Raw genomic sequence first — 16,421 nt, 5'->3', positions numbered from 1 at the left:
GCAAATACTGCTGCGATGATGCCCAGTTCCTCTGTTTTACATGCAGCCCTGCAGCACTGTTGTCCAGGGCCCTAAAAATGGCAGGTTGTGAACGGTCTTCTGATCTTCTAGATTAAACAGATGAACATCTCATCCAAAAGATGATGTGCCTGTCAATGTAGCATTCTGTCAGCACTAGACAAACCAGTGACTTGAAAACTCAACACTGAGTTTGATCCTTATAGAGGCAAGAATGTGACTAAGAGGTAGCTAGTACCTTGGGTTGGAGAGTCTGATTTCTTGCATTCCCAAATTTGCAATTTAAAACTTAGCATGTCGCAATCCTAAATCATTGCCAGTACCTAGGAACCATTAGATGGGTTCAAGGAAGGCTTGGGTTATAAATTTATGAGGAATTTCCTCTGTCTAGGGTGGAACTTCCAGTTAGCTGGTTATATCTGTTTTAATCTATTTTCCTGCTTAGCGCTTATTGAGTACGTGATTGTTCTTAGCAAGATTGTCTCCGACAAGCCTTCCAGGGCAAAGATAGAAACTCCTGGGCTACAGAGACATCACCAAAACACAGTAAGGAATCTTACAGGACTGAAGCATTGTGAAGGTTATAGACAGACTTGTCACCTGGGCTGACAGCTGACATGTACATGGGGTAAACTAGACAGTGTGTGCAACAGCTTGGACATTGCTATCCTGTTCTGGAAAGGGGGAGCAGGAATATCCTGGTGTGTAGAATGGAATCTGATCCCTTCCATTACTTGCCTGAATATGGACAGGAAAGCATACGTGGAGGGGGAGGGAAAAGTACAGGAAACAAAAGTGGAGGTGTTAGGGCAGCAATAAGACTCTGCCTCATTTTCATATTATTTGTTATTCCACCACCTCCACAATGTCCCAGACCTGCTGCATTTCCCCAGCCGTTTTGTTTTTACTTGGGAAGTTGGGGGGGGGTGCAGGTTGTGGGGGGGGTCTGGGAAGATGGAGACAGCTGCAGCATGACTTTAGTCTATTTCTCTGTTTTGAGCTTTTAACATGTGTCGTCGATTTGTACGGAACAATTGTCTGTGCTTCACTAAAGCAAACTAGTGAGAAGCTGGTGTGGAAAATCAACATTGCTGTCAGGCATGTGGGGCAAATGACCAGTTTCTGTGCTGCCTGTTCTCGTGTGAACATACATGTGTATTTATACATGTGGTACCAGCCGGCATGGGTGAACAGAGGTTTTGATGACTGTTTTGTTCTTTCCTGTGTCTGTGCTAAATGTCCATGTCTTTGTTTTGCAGGCAAGTATTTGAGGCAGAAACGGATAGATTTTCAATTACCATATGACATCCTATGGCAGTGGAAACATAATCAGGTATGTAAACTGTAATTGGTGACTCATGAACATTTGATAAGGCAGAACTAACAACTTGCTTTTCTATAGCACCTTAAAGGCAGTGAAACATCCCAGGGAATTCTAGATAATCAAAAAATAGTTGGCTTGGAGGCACGTAACAAAATATTAGGGACAGGTGACCAAAATCTTGGTTAAAGAGGTCATCTCGAAGAATTGAGAGAGAGAGAGGGGGGGGGAAAGAGGTATTTAGAGGGAGAATTCCAGTACTTGGGGCTGAGGTGGAGTTGGGGAAGCTGAACACAAAGTTAAGAGTGCAGATCACAGAAGGTTTTTATCTCCCCAGAGTATAAAAGGATGAGGAGAAAGTGAGGACTGGAGATTAGAGTCGAGAGTGTGATGCTGGGAAAAAAACAGCAGGTCAGGCAGCATCCAAGGACCAATGGGATCGACATTTTGGGCAGAAGTCCTTCATCAGGAATGAGGCTTGTGAGCCAAGGGGATTGAGAGAGAAATGGTGGGTGGGTGGGTGTGATACTGGGTGGGGGAAGGTAGCTGGGAGTGGATGAAGGTCGAGGTAATAGTGATAGGTTGGAGAGAGTGGCGGAGTGGATTGGTGGTAAGGAAGATGGATAGGTCATGAGGGTGGTGCCAAGTTGGAAGGTTGGATCTGGGATAAGCTGAGGGGAGGAGCAATAAAGAAACTGATCCCACGTGGTTGGAGAGTCCCGAGACAGAAGGATGTGTTCTTTCTCCAGGCATCGGGTAGTTAGGGTTTGGTGAAGGATGACATGTGGAAGTGCAGGTAAAACCGGGATGAATGTGGAAAGCTTTTTTTGTGAAAATAGTGAAGGATGATGCGATGTATACGGAGGTTGGTGGTGTGGAAGGTTGAGGACTGGCCGGGGGGGAGGTTCTGTCCTCCTTGTGGTTGCTTTCCACATCCATCAGAGTTTAACCTGCTCTTCCACATGTGTCATTTACTGTATCCATTACTCCCAATGCGGTCTCTTCTACATTGGGGAGACAGGGCGCCTACTTGCAGAACACTTCAGAGAACATCTCTGGGACACCCGCACCAACCAACCCCACCACCCTGTAGCCGAACGCTTCAACTCCACCTCCCACTCTGCCAAGGACATGCACGTCCTGGGTAGCCTCCACAGTCAAGCCCAAACCACCTGACGCCAGGAGGAAGAATGCCTCATATTCTGCCTTGGGACCCTCCAACCATGTGGGATCAATGTGGATTTCACCAGTTCCCTCATTTTCACCTCCCCCCACCTTATCCCAGTTCCCACCTTCCAACTTGGCACTGCCATCATGAACTGTCCTACCTGTCCATCATCCTTCCCACCTGTCTGCTCCACCCTCCTCTCTGAGCTAGCACCATAACACCCCCCCCCCATCCATCCACCAATCGCATTCTTAGCTACCTCTCTTCCCCTCCCACCCCCTTCCCATTTATCTCTCCAGCCCTCTGGCTCTCAAGCCTCATTCCTGATGAAGGGTTTTTGCCGGAAACATTGATTCTCTTGCTGCTTGGATGCTGTCTGACCTGCTGTGCTTTTCCAGCACCCCACTCTTGATTATAAAAGGATGAGGTCAAGAACGGGCTTGAAAAGAAGGGTGATACTGTTGAACTGGCAGTGGTTGGTGATCTTCAGCTGTAGTGAACCCCATTTGATTTGTGTAGCTTTCTTTTCCAGCCAAGAGCTTTCAGGAATCTGCATTCCTATCGTACTCCACTTTCGCCCAGCCTCACTGAGTTGGATGTGTTCTGCTCGACTGCCTTCGAAGGGTGGACTGTACAATTTCATGTAAATGTAACCAATCACCCCCCCCCCCCCCAAGACTCGGTCACAAGAAATTATCAGGGCTAACAAACTGCACAGTCATCACATACTGTCTTCCCTCTTCGTACCAGCCCAGACCCCATCCTCAACCAAACCTCACTTCCAACCGGAGCTGCTTTGTGCCCATCGTTTCTTTAGGATTGTGGAAATATAGTCAGGTAGAAGCGAATTATATTCACAGACACAGAGGTTTCTGGTGTTTCAGTCACCATTAGCAAGGCCTTGACGATTGAAGAATTGATTCAAGTGAGTAACAGTAATACTGCAGTGCATACTGCAATTGAGAGCATTGATTCCATAATTCAGTAGCATTTATATTGCTGAGAAAACCAGAGCAGACCAGTACTGTACCCCAGTGTTATACAGTGACAGACCTGTCCCCCACCAGTACTGTACCCCAGTGTGATACAGTGACAGACCTGTCCCCCACCAGTACTGTACTCCAGTGTTATACAGTGACAGACCTGTCCCCACCAGTACTGTACCCCAGTGTAATACAGTGATAGACCTGTCCCCCACCAGTACTGTACCCCAGTGTTATACAGTGACAGACCTGTCCCCACCAGTACTGTACCCCAGTGTTATACAGGGACAGACCTGTCCCCACCAGTACTGTACCCCAGTGTCATACAGGGACAGACCTGTCCCCCACCAGTACTGTACTCCAGTGTTATACAGTGACAGACCTGTCCCCACCAGTACTGTACTTGTGTTATACAGTGACAGACCTGTCCCCACCAGTACTGTACCCCAGTGTCATACAGGGACAGACCTGTCCCCCACCAGTACTGTACTCCAGTGTTATACAGTGACAGACCTGTCCCCACCAGTACTGTACCCCGGTGTTATACACTGACAGACCTGTCCCCACCGGTACTGTACCCCAGTGTTATACACTGACAGACCTGTCCCCACCGGTACTGTACCCCAGTGTTATACACTGACAGACCTGTCCCCACCAATACTGTACCCCAGTGTTATACAGTGACAGACCTGTCCCCACCAGTACTGTACCCCAGTGTAATACAGTGATAGACCTGTCCCCCACCAGTACTGTACCCCAGTGTTATACAGTGACAGACCTGTCCCCACCAGTACTGTACCCCAGTGTCATACAGGGACAGACCTGTCCCCCACCAGTACTGTCTCCCAGTGTCATACAGTGACAGACCTGTCCCCCACCAGTACTGTACCCCAGGCTTATACAGGGACAGTCCTGTCCCCACCAGTACTGTACCCCAGTGTTCTACACTACCTGATGCTCTTATACTTGTGTTGGAGGATGTCAGACCTAACCCAGTGTTACAAATCTCATTGATTTCTCCAGGCTCAATCCAAGTTTCAAAAGACAGAATCTGTAATGCTCTGTCAGTTTATTTCTGTTTCAGTTTGTACAGGATAAGAATTTGACCTACCCAATTATACTTTCTAAAATTGCAGTTTGATGCTGTCATGGGTGCTGAAGGAACCATGCGATACACTGGTTGAGATCAGAATAAAGACTTGGGTTTTTTTTTTAAATCCTGCAGCTGCTAAGATATCAATAACCCTTGCATCACATGCTGCTCCATTCACCGAAGGAAAGTAATTTATATCGTGTTTGGCTTTCTGCTATAGCTGATGTTTAAGAGAGCAACTGGGTCAGTACAAGGTTATTTTTCACTTGAACGGTTCATTCATTTTGAAAGTGGTTTTATTTGCCTGTGACAAATGTTGAACAAAAAATGAAAAATAATCTGATTGAAGGAACATGGACCAAAATTCCATTTAAAAGCTTTGTCCCAGTAGATTGAAAGTGGAGGAGAGAGGGGTTCTGGCAGGAAGGTAAGTGTTTATCCTCATCATAGCCCACCAGACACCTGGCTCCAGCTATTCATGATACAAAGTCCTTAGGAAATAGGCATAGATTGTCTTGAATTTTAATTAATTCACTCCTGACTTAATTAGGTGGTACTTCTAGAAGTCTGATAAGGAACATGTCCAAAATCGCAGATGATTCAACCTTTCAGTAGCATCTGGATAAACATTGGACTTAGTAAGATCCTGAAGAGTAGTTCAGTCCCACTGGGAGCAGGTCCACAAGGTGGCTCTCTTCAGTAGCTGAAGTGACTGGTCTGATGGTCTTGCAATTCTGCTCTTAGTGAAATCGGGATCTGCAATGCCTGGGGTGGAATCTGATGTCCAGGGCGCTACCTGTATAGAAGAAAACAGAGGGTGGTCACCTATATCAGCAGGAACCTTTGCGTACCCATCCAGAACAGATGAGCAAGTTGCTTATATCACATCTAATCAATCTCTGAGGGCACTCAAACCCTTCAGTTGATTAATTACTAAAATGGCGTCAGTGTTGTTGGGAAGTCAAAAATGGCAACTACTTGTGCATACTGCAAGATACTGTTGGTGGCAACTGACAAGGATGTTCAGTTGATGTGTTTTGTGACTTGTGTAGTAGGGTGGGGTGCAGGCAGCTGGGATATCACCCTGAGCTGGCAGGCAGGACCTCATTTCAGACAGTGAACAAGTCTATCGTTACCACATTGGATAATGTGTTCAAATCTCTGAAGTCTAGCTTCACCTGAAATGATGAGAAATGTGTGAAGCAAATGAGCTAACTGTGGATAAAGTTACCACACCACTTCTGCTTAATGGTTCTCAAGCAGTAAGGATGCGAAACGCACTGTCTGCAACAGAAGTAGACTCGCCAACTTTAAAGGTATTTAAATGGGCATTGGATAGGCATGTGGTTGAGGATGGAATAGTGTAGGTTAGATGGGCATTCAACAGGTCAACGCAACATCGAGGGCTGAAGGGCCTGTACTGCGCTGTAATGTTCTAAGTTAGTTTTACCCTCTTGTGTTAGTGTAGTGATAACTGCGCTGAATATCTCGTAAGTGTTGAAACATTTAAGCAGTTGTCAGGTACAGATGAAAGCACTTCTAAGAGATCTCCATTAAATACCCCTATGGCAGGTGCAGCTTATTCTACACACGCCCCATCAAACACTCCTAGGACAGAGACAGCACAAGGTTAGATAAAGAGTAAAGTTTTGTCTACACTGTCCGCACCACTACTCCCAGGACATTGATTCACTGATTTCTGAGTGATTCAGTAAGATGTATTTTGTTTTGATACCAGGATCAGCATCCCATAATCAATCTTGTGCAATAAGAGTTCCACAAATCTATCCCTTTTATTGTAGATATCAGCTGACCTACGTGTAATTTGACACAAGTCAGTTTTTAAAAAACTATCATGCTGGTTTGGTTCCAAATTTACACACTCGACACAAAACTTTGTTGACTGGCTGAGGGGGACAAAGCTTTCATCCCACAGATCTGCACTGCATTCGCAGGCAGCACTTTTACATTCTGAAGCAGAATAGAACAGTCTGTAACTGGAAGGTCAGTCCCATTTGATGAGTTGCCTGGCAGACTTGGCTCTGAGTAGGTGTTGTTAACAACCGCACAGAACAGCAACTTGTCTGCTATCCCCAGAGTAACTATTCCAACACTGAAACACTGCCGCCAAGTCCAGTACTGGCTGCAAGTTGAGCTCTCTAGACCCAAAATGGTTTCTATCCTACCAACAAGTTTACTTTAGGAAGCATTGAAGAATTTAACTACCTCAGTAGACTGCACAGATAATTTCAGGGAAGCATTTATTAAGTAACTTGTGATAATACAGGAGTGTAAGGAGTTGGGTTATGTGGTCTCTGTTGTAACTCCACACATCATAATTTCTGTTAAATATCTTCAGCCCCACTGAATGGTTTGCACATCCATATTAATCAGGTGCAGGAGTAGACCATTCAGCTCTTTGAGCTTGTCCTGTAGTGCAGTAAGCTAATGGCTGCTCTGATTGTAATGTAAAATCCACAAGAATAAATATCCAGGGACTCTACTTCCACCACTTTCAGGGCAAGAAATCCAAAGATTCACAACCGACAGGAAACATTTTGCCTCTTTTCAGTTATAAGTGGATCACCTCTGATTTTTAAACAGTGACTCTAGTTCTCTCGATTCCTCCATGAGAGGAAACGTCAGCCCTATCAAGTCCTCTCAGGATTTTGTATATTGCAAGCATTTCCTCTTAAGACAACCTGCCCATTCCAGGTATTAGGCTAGTCTGGTAAATCTTTGAGCTGCCTTCAACACATTAATGCATTAAAGATTTTTATTGCAAACATTAGATATGGCTGAATAAGTCCTATCTGTCGTTTCTTTCAGCCCTAAAACACTGTTCTCATGGTCCGTCTTAGGCTCAGATTTTAATGTCCCCATTGTACCGCTGCCTCTAGCGCGCTCTCTCATATCCCTTAAAGACATACTGAGAAACCTCAAGATGCTCTTTAACTCAGCTTTTATTCTTGTACTTTGGTTTGGTGTTATATTTTATCTGGTAATCATTCTTGTGAAGAGTATTCAGATGTCGTATCCAGTTAAATATGTATAGAAAAGCAGTTGTTGTTGCTGTTGGGGTCTGAATCTTAGAGAAACCAGGATGAATCTTGTTGCTGTGAGACAGTCCCTATTGTGCAATAATATGGCTGCCACATTTAGTCACCGTAGTCCCATGCTAGTTACTGTAAATATTAACCACATATGCTGCTAGTTGCTATCCAGTTACCCCAACTGCAGGGGCTAGGGAGCTGCTGAATGACTACACAAATGACTTGCATCATTTGGGCTGCTTTAACATAACTGTCCATGTCCTTGAAGACTTCTACACAGCCCTGGAGGAATTAGTCATAGAGTTATACAGCATGAAAGCAGATCCTTCGGTCCAACTTGTCCATGCCAGCCAGATATCCTAAATAAATCTAGTCCCATTTGTCAGCATTTGGTCCATATCCCTTCAAACTCTTCCTTATCATTTATCCATCCAGATGCCTTTCAAATGTTGTAACTGTACCAACTGCCGCCTCCACCTCTGGCAGCTCATTCTATACGATTCTTGTGTTGCTGGAAAAGTGCAGCAGGTCAGGCAGCATCCAAGGAGCAGGAGAGTCGACGTTTCGGGCTTGAGCCCTTCTTCAGGAATGAGGAAAGTGTGTCCAGCAGGCTAAGATAAAAGGTGGGGAGGAGGGACTTGGGGGAGGGGTGATGGAAATGCGATAGGTGGAAGGAGGTTAAGATGAGGGTGATAGGCCGAAACGTCGATTCTCCTGCTCCTTGGATGCTGCCTGACCTGCTGCGCTTTTCCAGCGACACATTTTCAGCCCTGATCCCCAGCATCTGCAGTCCTCACTTTCTCCATACGATTCTTGTCCCAAATGAGCTAGAAGTCCAGAAAGTGTTGGTGCCTTCAAGGAGGAAGAGACATTGTAATATTCAAAGGAACCTTGCTATATTTCAGTAGACCTAACGTGCATTGTTGTAAAAAAAACTTGGAAGTTTATTTCACAGTGCGGCATTTATTTTCACACTTGCTGTGTTGTCTGCTGTGTGAAAAGGAATGGAGTAAAGTTTACCAAACCGTAGCGAGATAATAACTGGGGATATTAAAGGCATTACTTTCCAGCATGGGCAGTCCCCACCAGCAAAAGCATATAAACAAACACTGGGTGCCCCATTCATTTCCCTTTGGCACAAAGTTCTTTCCTCTGCTTTGAATTACTGCGAGTTGTCATTGACTGAATGGGAAAGTACAGACTCTGAAGTTTATAACTGTTGCGCTCATCTCTCCATCTAACCTCCAATGTAAAGCGCCCACACACTAGCTGAAATCTGAGATGTTTACAGCAGCTGTGTGCTTTTGAGGCAGCTGCATGTGTAGAGTTTCAGTTTTGGTGCAAAAAAATGTGATCTGTTCCTCAAAGAGTTAACCGGGGCTTTGTCTTTGTACAGAAATGGGACCTCTGTGCAATTGAAATGAATAATAAACACGCAGGGGGACAGGAAGGTCAAAGCTTCATGTCAGTTGACAGGTTTCTCGGTTGTAAATGGTTTTAACTCCATTCTATACTGCACAGCTGCCAGTTGAGCATTTTTCTTTTCCCCTTACACTACCGCTGTCCCATGTGCTATCTGGAAGATGAAAAACATATATGGCACGAATTGCGCTCTCCTTTTCCTATCTCTCCTTTTCACATGCATGTACCCACACTTAGTTTTGCACTTGAGAATCACAGGATTCAGAAGGCTGGAGTGGAACCCACAACCTCATCCATGTCACTTTTGGAGATTGTTTCACTTCATGCTATTAAAAGGGGCAAATGGGGGGCAGAAATAACCTTTGCAAGTGCAGCTACCCCTCGATGTTCTTTTAGGATAATCAAACAAAAACTGACGTTCTTTGGTGCTCAGATAATAGTGCCAATAGAGGGGTTAACAGCCTAATTATGGTTCTGACATATTCTCCTGAAGATACACTACAAATGCCCATGTAAGGACAGTAGTACTGTGAAAGCTGCTTATTAAGGTTTTGGTTTGGTGCTGTGCCCAGTATTTTGCAGCAATCCCACTTTCTTCGGGCTATCCCTTTGAGATTCAAAATGTGCAATCAATCCAACTGAATTTTTTTTTCCCCTGTTGTGTTTTTCTTGGCACGGTCTGTAGAGTGGAATGTATTTTTCACTTACTTAAAAAAAAAGTAACTGTTTCTCCAAAGTTTGAACAAAGAAAATCTTGTTCCTCTGTCTGGGAGGAGAGGAACGATTAGGGCAATGGGTGTTGTAGTTAGATCTGCACTGTTGGTCATCACTGCGCTGCTGTTGAGAGGATAGTGACTCTGTCTGATTGCTCCTCATATTGAGCTCTTATTTTGTCCAGACAGTATAGTACGGGGTGGGAGGGTGATGCATGCTCAGAAGCATCCAAAACCAGGAAAAGGGAACCATTCCTCTCTGCTGACAGCCCAGCCTAGTTAAATCAAGGCATTGTTAGAGTATGCAGTGTGAACTGAGAGGGAACTGGTCTCTATTTGACCACAGCACTCCCAGCATCACTAAGGATATGGCAAATAAACTTCTCGCTGAGACTTGGAAAGACAACAGTACACACTGCTATGGTATTAATTCTGGCCTGACAAAGGAAGCAGCATTGCTGGTTCGTGCACTGCTTGCTGCTTACTCACTTTGAGAATTATTTGTTTCAGCTGTTGTCATGTCTAACTGGGTGAACTTGCCCCAGTGCTATGTAACTGAGCCAGATTCCATTCCCCAGCCTTTGCTGGATGACCAAATCTCAGTTGGTACAAATTGATCATGGTTCCCAAACCCACAGTCCAGTCCACTGGATATCTTAATAAAGAAAACTAAAGTAATTGTACAAACTGTAAATCAGAAACAAAAGCCGAAGTTGCTAGAAAAGTTCAGCAGGTCTCTTCAAATCTGTGGGAGGAAATCGGAGTTAATGTTTCGGCTTGAGTCAGCCTTCCTCCGTACTGATGGTAGTTACGAAAATGTTGGTTTATATGCAGTCAGAGGGAGGGGGAGCCAATGGCTACTCCTTGACTAATTCACAGTTTGGGAGCACTTGTGTGTCCAAAATTAGCTATTTAATTCTAAAAGCAGTATCTGTCCTGCTCTAATGGTCACACTGGAGCTTGCTTTGTTACAATTTTCAGGCTCCCTGCTCCTTCAGCCTGCAAACCATAACTGCTTGCAACTGTTTTCTTGCTGTTCAAACAGACCCTGACCCTACACACCTGGACTGGTTGACAATTTTGATCCTTTGTTTGCAAACTGAGGGTTTCTTTGGGCATGCAAATTTACTCCAGTAGCACAGTACACCTTTCATTGTGACGATCTTGATTGTTTCAAACTGCCATCCACAGCACAGCGAAACCGTATCGTTATATCTAATTATGTTAAACTATTGAGAGTCAGAATGGTCTTGTAGTCATCCTTGCAGCAGCTTAGCCGACCTTAGTTTGGGCCAGCCATTGGCTTTGTCTAATGTGATGAAGTTGGTGGAGGTCTTGTGGTGAAACATTGAGGTGATCTTTGCACCGTGGACAATGGAGTGATCCTGCAACCTCCAGCTCCATTAATTTACAACTCTGGCCCGTCTCCTCTGTTCTCTGTCGTTAAGAAGAGTTGGGGGCACACTTGCACCAGACGTGTTTACAGCACAAGCAAGAACCAATAATTTGCAACTGAAACTCTGTTGACACACCACTCAGGAACAGCAGTTGGAATTCTGCGCTACCATCCTATTGCACTCTGAAGGTAGTGTCGAAGTCCACACCCCAACAGTACATTACATCGCAATGTAACAAAGACCAAGGAATAGTTCCTGCTCACCCCCAGTATAAAGCTATGCAGAATATTGTTTTCCAAGTAGATGTACATGACAGTATGTTTGATGATAACTGTTGTTAATTTGTATTTTCTCTTTCTGATTTTAAGCTGTACAAAAAGCCTGATGTTCCACTCTATAAAAAGATCCGATCAAGTAAGGCGCTTTCCATTTCCCTGCTGCCTGCTTAGAATGTTTTTTTTAAAATGACTGTGTTACTCTTTCCTTCAGCTTTGGAACTGAATCTGTTTTAAATGAATGTTAATGAGATATTTGCATTTTGGTCCAGGTATTACAGAGTGCATCATGTGGAGTGAATGGGTTTTAGTGAGTGTCCGAGCCCTCGAGCTCCGTCCGTAGAGGGGCAGGGGTTCCACCCTGCTCACCTGCTCTTTAACTGTTAGCTGGACCTTAGCTGTGATAAGGCACTGGAGGATTCTGCACACCACCTTATATTTTGAAATTGTTTCGATCCACTCTTGGGTCATTCCCACTTGTTGTCTGCCATGGCGTAGTTGGTAGAACAAGACGTGGGAATGGTCCCTACTAAGTAGAACTTTCTTTCCTGTGCATTTGGTTGGTGCTGCACTGGGGGTCCCAGCCACCTCCAGGATGCAGAAGTGGATCGGTTATTCAGTGATCCTGTTGTTATTTGTTGCAGGTGCCTTCTGCTGTAGTATTTTGGCGGGTGTTCAATGATGTACAGGGTAAAGATTAGATTAGATTCCCCACAGTGTGGAAACTGTTCAACCCAACAAGTCCACACTGACCCTCCGAAGAGTAACCCACCCAGACCCATTTCCCTCTGACTAATGCACCTAATACTATGGGCAATTTAGCATGGCCAATTCACCTAACCTGCGCATCTTTGGACTGTGGGAGGAAACTGGAGCACCCGGAGGAAACCCACGCAGACACTGGGAGAATGTGCAAACACCACACAGTCACCCAAGGCTGGAATTGAACCTGGAACCCTGTTGCTGTGAGGCAGCAGTGCTAACCACTGAACTGGCCAAGATTGGCATGGAGTTAAAATGCACAAACAAGTGATGCAGACACAATGGGCCGAATGGCTGCCTCCTGCTCAGCAGCATTTCTGTGATACAAGTTCCATACAGTGAGTATGCGAACAGGATGAAGTGAGGAGGCACTGTGTCTTCTCCTCTTCCAGTCCACTCCACCGCTATATGGACACAGTATGCTCCCACATTGCAGCTCACCACCCAGGCAAGGCAGCTGGCAGCAGGAGTTAGCCCTTCAGCATGTGGTAAAAAGGAGATTAAAGATTGGCATCAGCCCACTGCTGGATTCTGTAGCAAGGAGGCTGCACCTGTTAGCGTGGGCAGCTCTCAGGCTATTGGAATCTCAGCTGTCGCTTTCTGTCAGCACGGTTTATTGTTTGTCTGTTGACAGCAAGCTGGTGGCTGGGGGGTCTCTGAACAAACCTCAGTTTGTGCGAGCTCAAACTACAGTTGCACGACACAACTGAATCACAAAATGGAATCCCTACCATTTGGCCCACCGAGTCCACACCAACCCTCTGAAGGGTATCCCACTCCCTACCCCACCTCTGTTATCCTGCGTTTTCCATGTCTAATCCACCCAGCCTGCACATCTCTGGACACTATGGACAGTTTAGCATGGCCAATCCACCCTAACCTGTGCATTTTTGGACTGTGGGAGGAAGCTAGAGCACCCGGAGTTAACCCACACAGACACTGGGAGCTCCACACAGACAGTTGCCCGAGGGCGGAATCACATCTGGTTCCCTGGTGTTGTGAGGCAGCAGGGCTAACAACTGTGCCACCCCTAATGAAGGCAAGTTGTGAAGATTGTAATAAATGCACATCCTGATGAAGGATAAGCTTTGTGAGAGCTGGTCATCTGCAACTAGATACCAATCCAAGTGTTGGACGAAGCTTTGCAGCAATGGCTGTTCTGGTTAATATGTCAGCTCGCTGCTTCATGGAGATGTCAGGATTGCCAATTGCCTGGATGCAGGATGGCATTTGCAATGAATCACTGGGACCAGCTGGCAGCTGTTTCCTTGGACTGTCCAGCTTGAGAGCCCTCAAGCTAGCCATAGAGCTTTCAGAAGCCCCCAGTCGCCCAACCCTGAGAAACTCTGCAGCAGGGAAAGGGATCAGCCTGGTCTAAGACCAGACTAGGATCCTCCTTCATGTGGGGGACTATACTGTGCAGAACATAATGGAAAGCTACTTTAGGGATTAAGGTTGTTTATATGGATGGGGACATTTAAGTGACTGCTGGACATGCACATGGATAGCAGTGAGTTGGGGGGTTTGTAGGTTAAGTTATTATATTTTACGTTAGGATTAAATCTCGGCACAACCTCGTGGGCCAAAGGGCCTGTTCTGTGCTGTACTTTTCTATGTTCTGTGATGGGTTGTTTCTATCTGGATGGTGTAGTTGACTATATTTAGAAATACCTTCTCCATGTTAGACATAGGTTATGTATAACCACAAGTCATATTGTCCTTTTTATAGATGTGTTTGTTGATGTTAAACCTCTCTCTGGGTGCGAGCCCACAACTTGCAACTGTAAGAGGCCAGTAGACCCTGCGGAGAAGAGCTGCATGGAGGACTGCCTGAACAGGTATGCCAGTCTGTGTAAAAACCACCAAGTAAGCACCCTGCCTTGCTGCTAACCTGGAGACCTCTTGAGAATACTGTGGTTTCACCCCTGTTAAATGGCATAGCCCAGATAGACTGGTTGAAGATGCTGCCAAACAGGGGCAGCTGTTGACTGTCCTGCAATAATCTGATCTTGGTGAAGGGAGGCTGAAAGTCAGGGAGGTTTGATTGCATTGACTGGAAAGCACTGAGCCCAAAGCAGCAGAAACACCCAGGGATCATCTCCCTGATCTCTGGTAGGGCCCAGCCACTGGACATGGGAAGGAAGTGAGAGTAGTCTGGCCGCGTTTATTCTCCACAGCTTGTCATCAACTGCCATAGCTCCGTGTTGGCCAGGAGTGACTCGGCTCCGATCACTGATCCGCTGCTGGGTCAGCTTCTGTTAACCAGAATGAGAAAGGAACCTTGGATAACCTTGCTGCTGCTGCTGCTACACTATGAAGGACATTGACCGGGATTTCTGTTCCTTGTACCCACATCAACTGCAAGCAGAATTGATGCTGCTGTCAAGCCATCCAAGGCAAATGATGCCCACTGTCATGTGAAGGATTTGGGCAACACAGTGAATCACCCGAAAGTATTGTGTTGTGCTTTGACCAGCTGGCCACGAGGTGCAGCATTCCTTCTGAGAGGGGAGAGGAGCCGTGCCCTGGTAACTGGGATGGTGGCAGCTGCCCAAGCTCATTTTACCACTTGGCTCCTTGCTGTGCTGTGTTGATGCACATTTGAAGCTATTTGATGCAAGCTCATTAGCAGCTCTTGGCAGTTCGCCTAAAAGCTGTGCACTGATGTTTTTCCTCATATTATTAATTATAATCTGAAGATTTGAGCTGTAATAAAACAGGAAGCCCAGTGTGCCGCATGTTCGGGGAAACAGATGCACAACCAGCCTTCCAATCTCGATTCCCCAGCCCTGACAATAGGGTTTGTACCTCCCCATCAATTTCAGCCTGTTGAACTGCTCAGCAGTTGCCATAGGTAATCTATATTCATCAAGGTCAGGGATGTCATTGTCACTAACCAGAATGCTCTTCAATTTAAGTACCCATTGTTAGCATCAAAGGCCCCGAGGACAGGGACAATGCAGGGTGAGAGTCAGAGTAAAGCTCCCTCTACAGTGTTCCCCATCAAACAGTCCCAGGGTGGGGACAGCGCAGGGTTATTTAGAGCAAAGCTGCTTCTACCCTCTAAATGCGAATGGCAGTCAGTTTATTTTCCTGATGAAGGGCTTTTACCCAAAACATCGATTTTCCTGTTCCCCTGCTGCTGCCTGACCTGCTGTGCTTTTCCAGCACTCTAATCTAGAGTCAATTTATCTTAAGTGCTAAAACACTGATAGATGTCTGTACACTGCGTTAGCTTCAGTATTGCTTGCTGTAGTTTTATATGATAGAGGTGTGCAGCACCTTCAGAAACAGACCCTTCGGTCGAACTCGTCCATGCCGATCAGATATCCCAACCCATATTCCTCCAAACCCTTGTGATTCATATACCCATCCAGACGCCTCATTCCGTACATGTACCACCCTCTGCATGAAAAAGTTGCCCTTAGGATTCTTCTGTGTCTTTTCTCCTCTCACCCCGAACCTATTCTGTCTAGTTCTGGACTCCCCTACCCCAGGGAAAATACTTTGTCTGTTGATCTTATCCAAGGAGCCAAGTGGTAAAATGAGCTTGGGCAGCTGCCACCATCCCAGTTACCAGGGCACGGCTCCTCTCCCCTCACATAAAGAATGCTGCACCTTATGTCCCACTGGTCAAAGCACAAGACAATATTTTGGGGAGATTCACTGTGTTGCCCAAATCCTTCGTGATTTTGTAAACCTCTATAAGGTCACCCCTCAGCCTCAGACGCTCCAGGGAAAATAGCTCCAGCCTGTTCAACCTCTCTCTAGAGCTCAAATCCTCCAACCTTGGCAACATCCTTGTAAGTCTTCTCTGAACCCTTTCAACTTTCACAACATCTTTCCGATAGAGAGGAGACCAGTGGCCTAACCAATGTCCTGTACAGCCAGAATGTGACCCCCCAACTCCTGTACTCAATACTCTGACCAATAAAGGAAAGCATACCAAACGCCGCCTTCACTATCCTATCTACTTGCGACTCCACTTTCAAGGAGCTATGAACCTGCACTCCAAGGTCTCTTTGTTCAGCAACACTCCCTAGGACCTTACCATTAAGTGTATAAGTCCTGCTAAGATTTGCTTTCCCAAAATGAAGCACCTCACATTTATCTGAATTAAACTCCATCTGCCACTACTTAGCCCATTGGCCCATCTGGTCCAGATCCTGTTGTAATCTGAGGTAACCCTCTTCACTGTCCACTACACCTCCAATTT

The 16,421-nt window shown here is 45.8% G+C and overlaps 1 protein-coding gene across 3 annotated transcripts in view; it reads left to right on the top strand.

The window, feature by feature from the left end:
* Positions 1-16,421, top strand: part of ash1l (ash1 (absent, small, or homeotic)-like (Drosophila)) — a 228,447-nt gene that overhangs the window by 162,026 nt on the left and 50,000 nt on the right. For all 3 annotated transcript variants that reach the window (XM_060820802.1, XM_060820800.1, XM_060820801.1), the window contains 3 exons: positions 1,278-1,351; positions 11,537-11,582; positions 13,935-14,043. In XM_060820802.1, the coding sequence (XP_060676785.1) occupies positions 1,278-1,351; positions 11,537-11,582; positions 13,935-14,043 (229 nt within the window). The remainder of the gene's footprint in view (positions 1-1,277; positions 1,352-11,536; positions 11,583-13,934; positions 14,044-16,421) is intronic.

This window comes from Hemiscyllium ocellatum, chromosome 50 (genome assembly GCF_020745735.1).
Source record: "Hemiscyllium ocellatum isolate sHemOce1 chromosome 50, sHemOce1.pat.X.cur, whole genome shotgun sequence".
Classification (NCBI taxonomy): Eukaryota; Metazoa; Chordata; class Chondrichthyes; order Orectolobiformes; family Hemiscylliidae; genus Hemiscyllium; species Hemiscyllium ocellatum.
The sequence above is the reverse complement of the archived record's forward strand: the minus strand, read 5'-3'. Positions and strand labels throughout refer to the sequence as shown.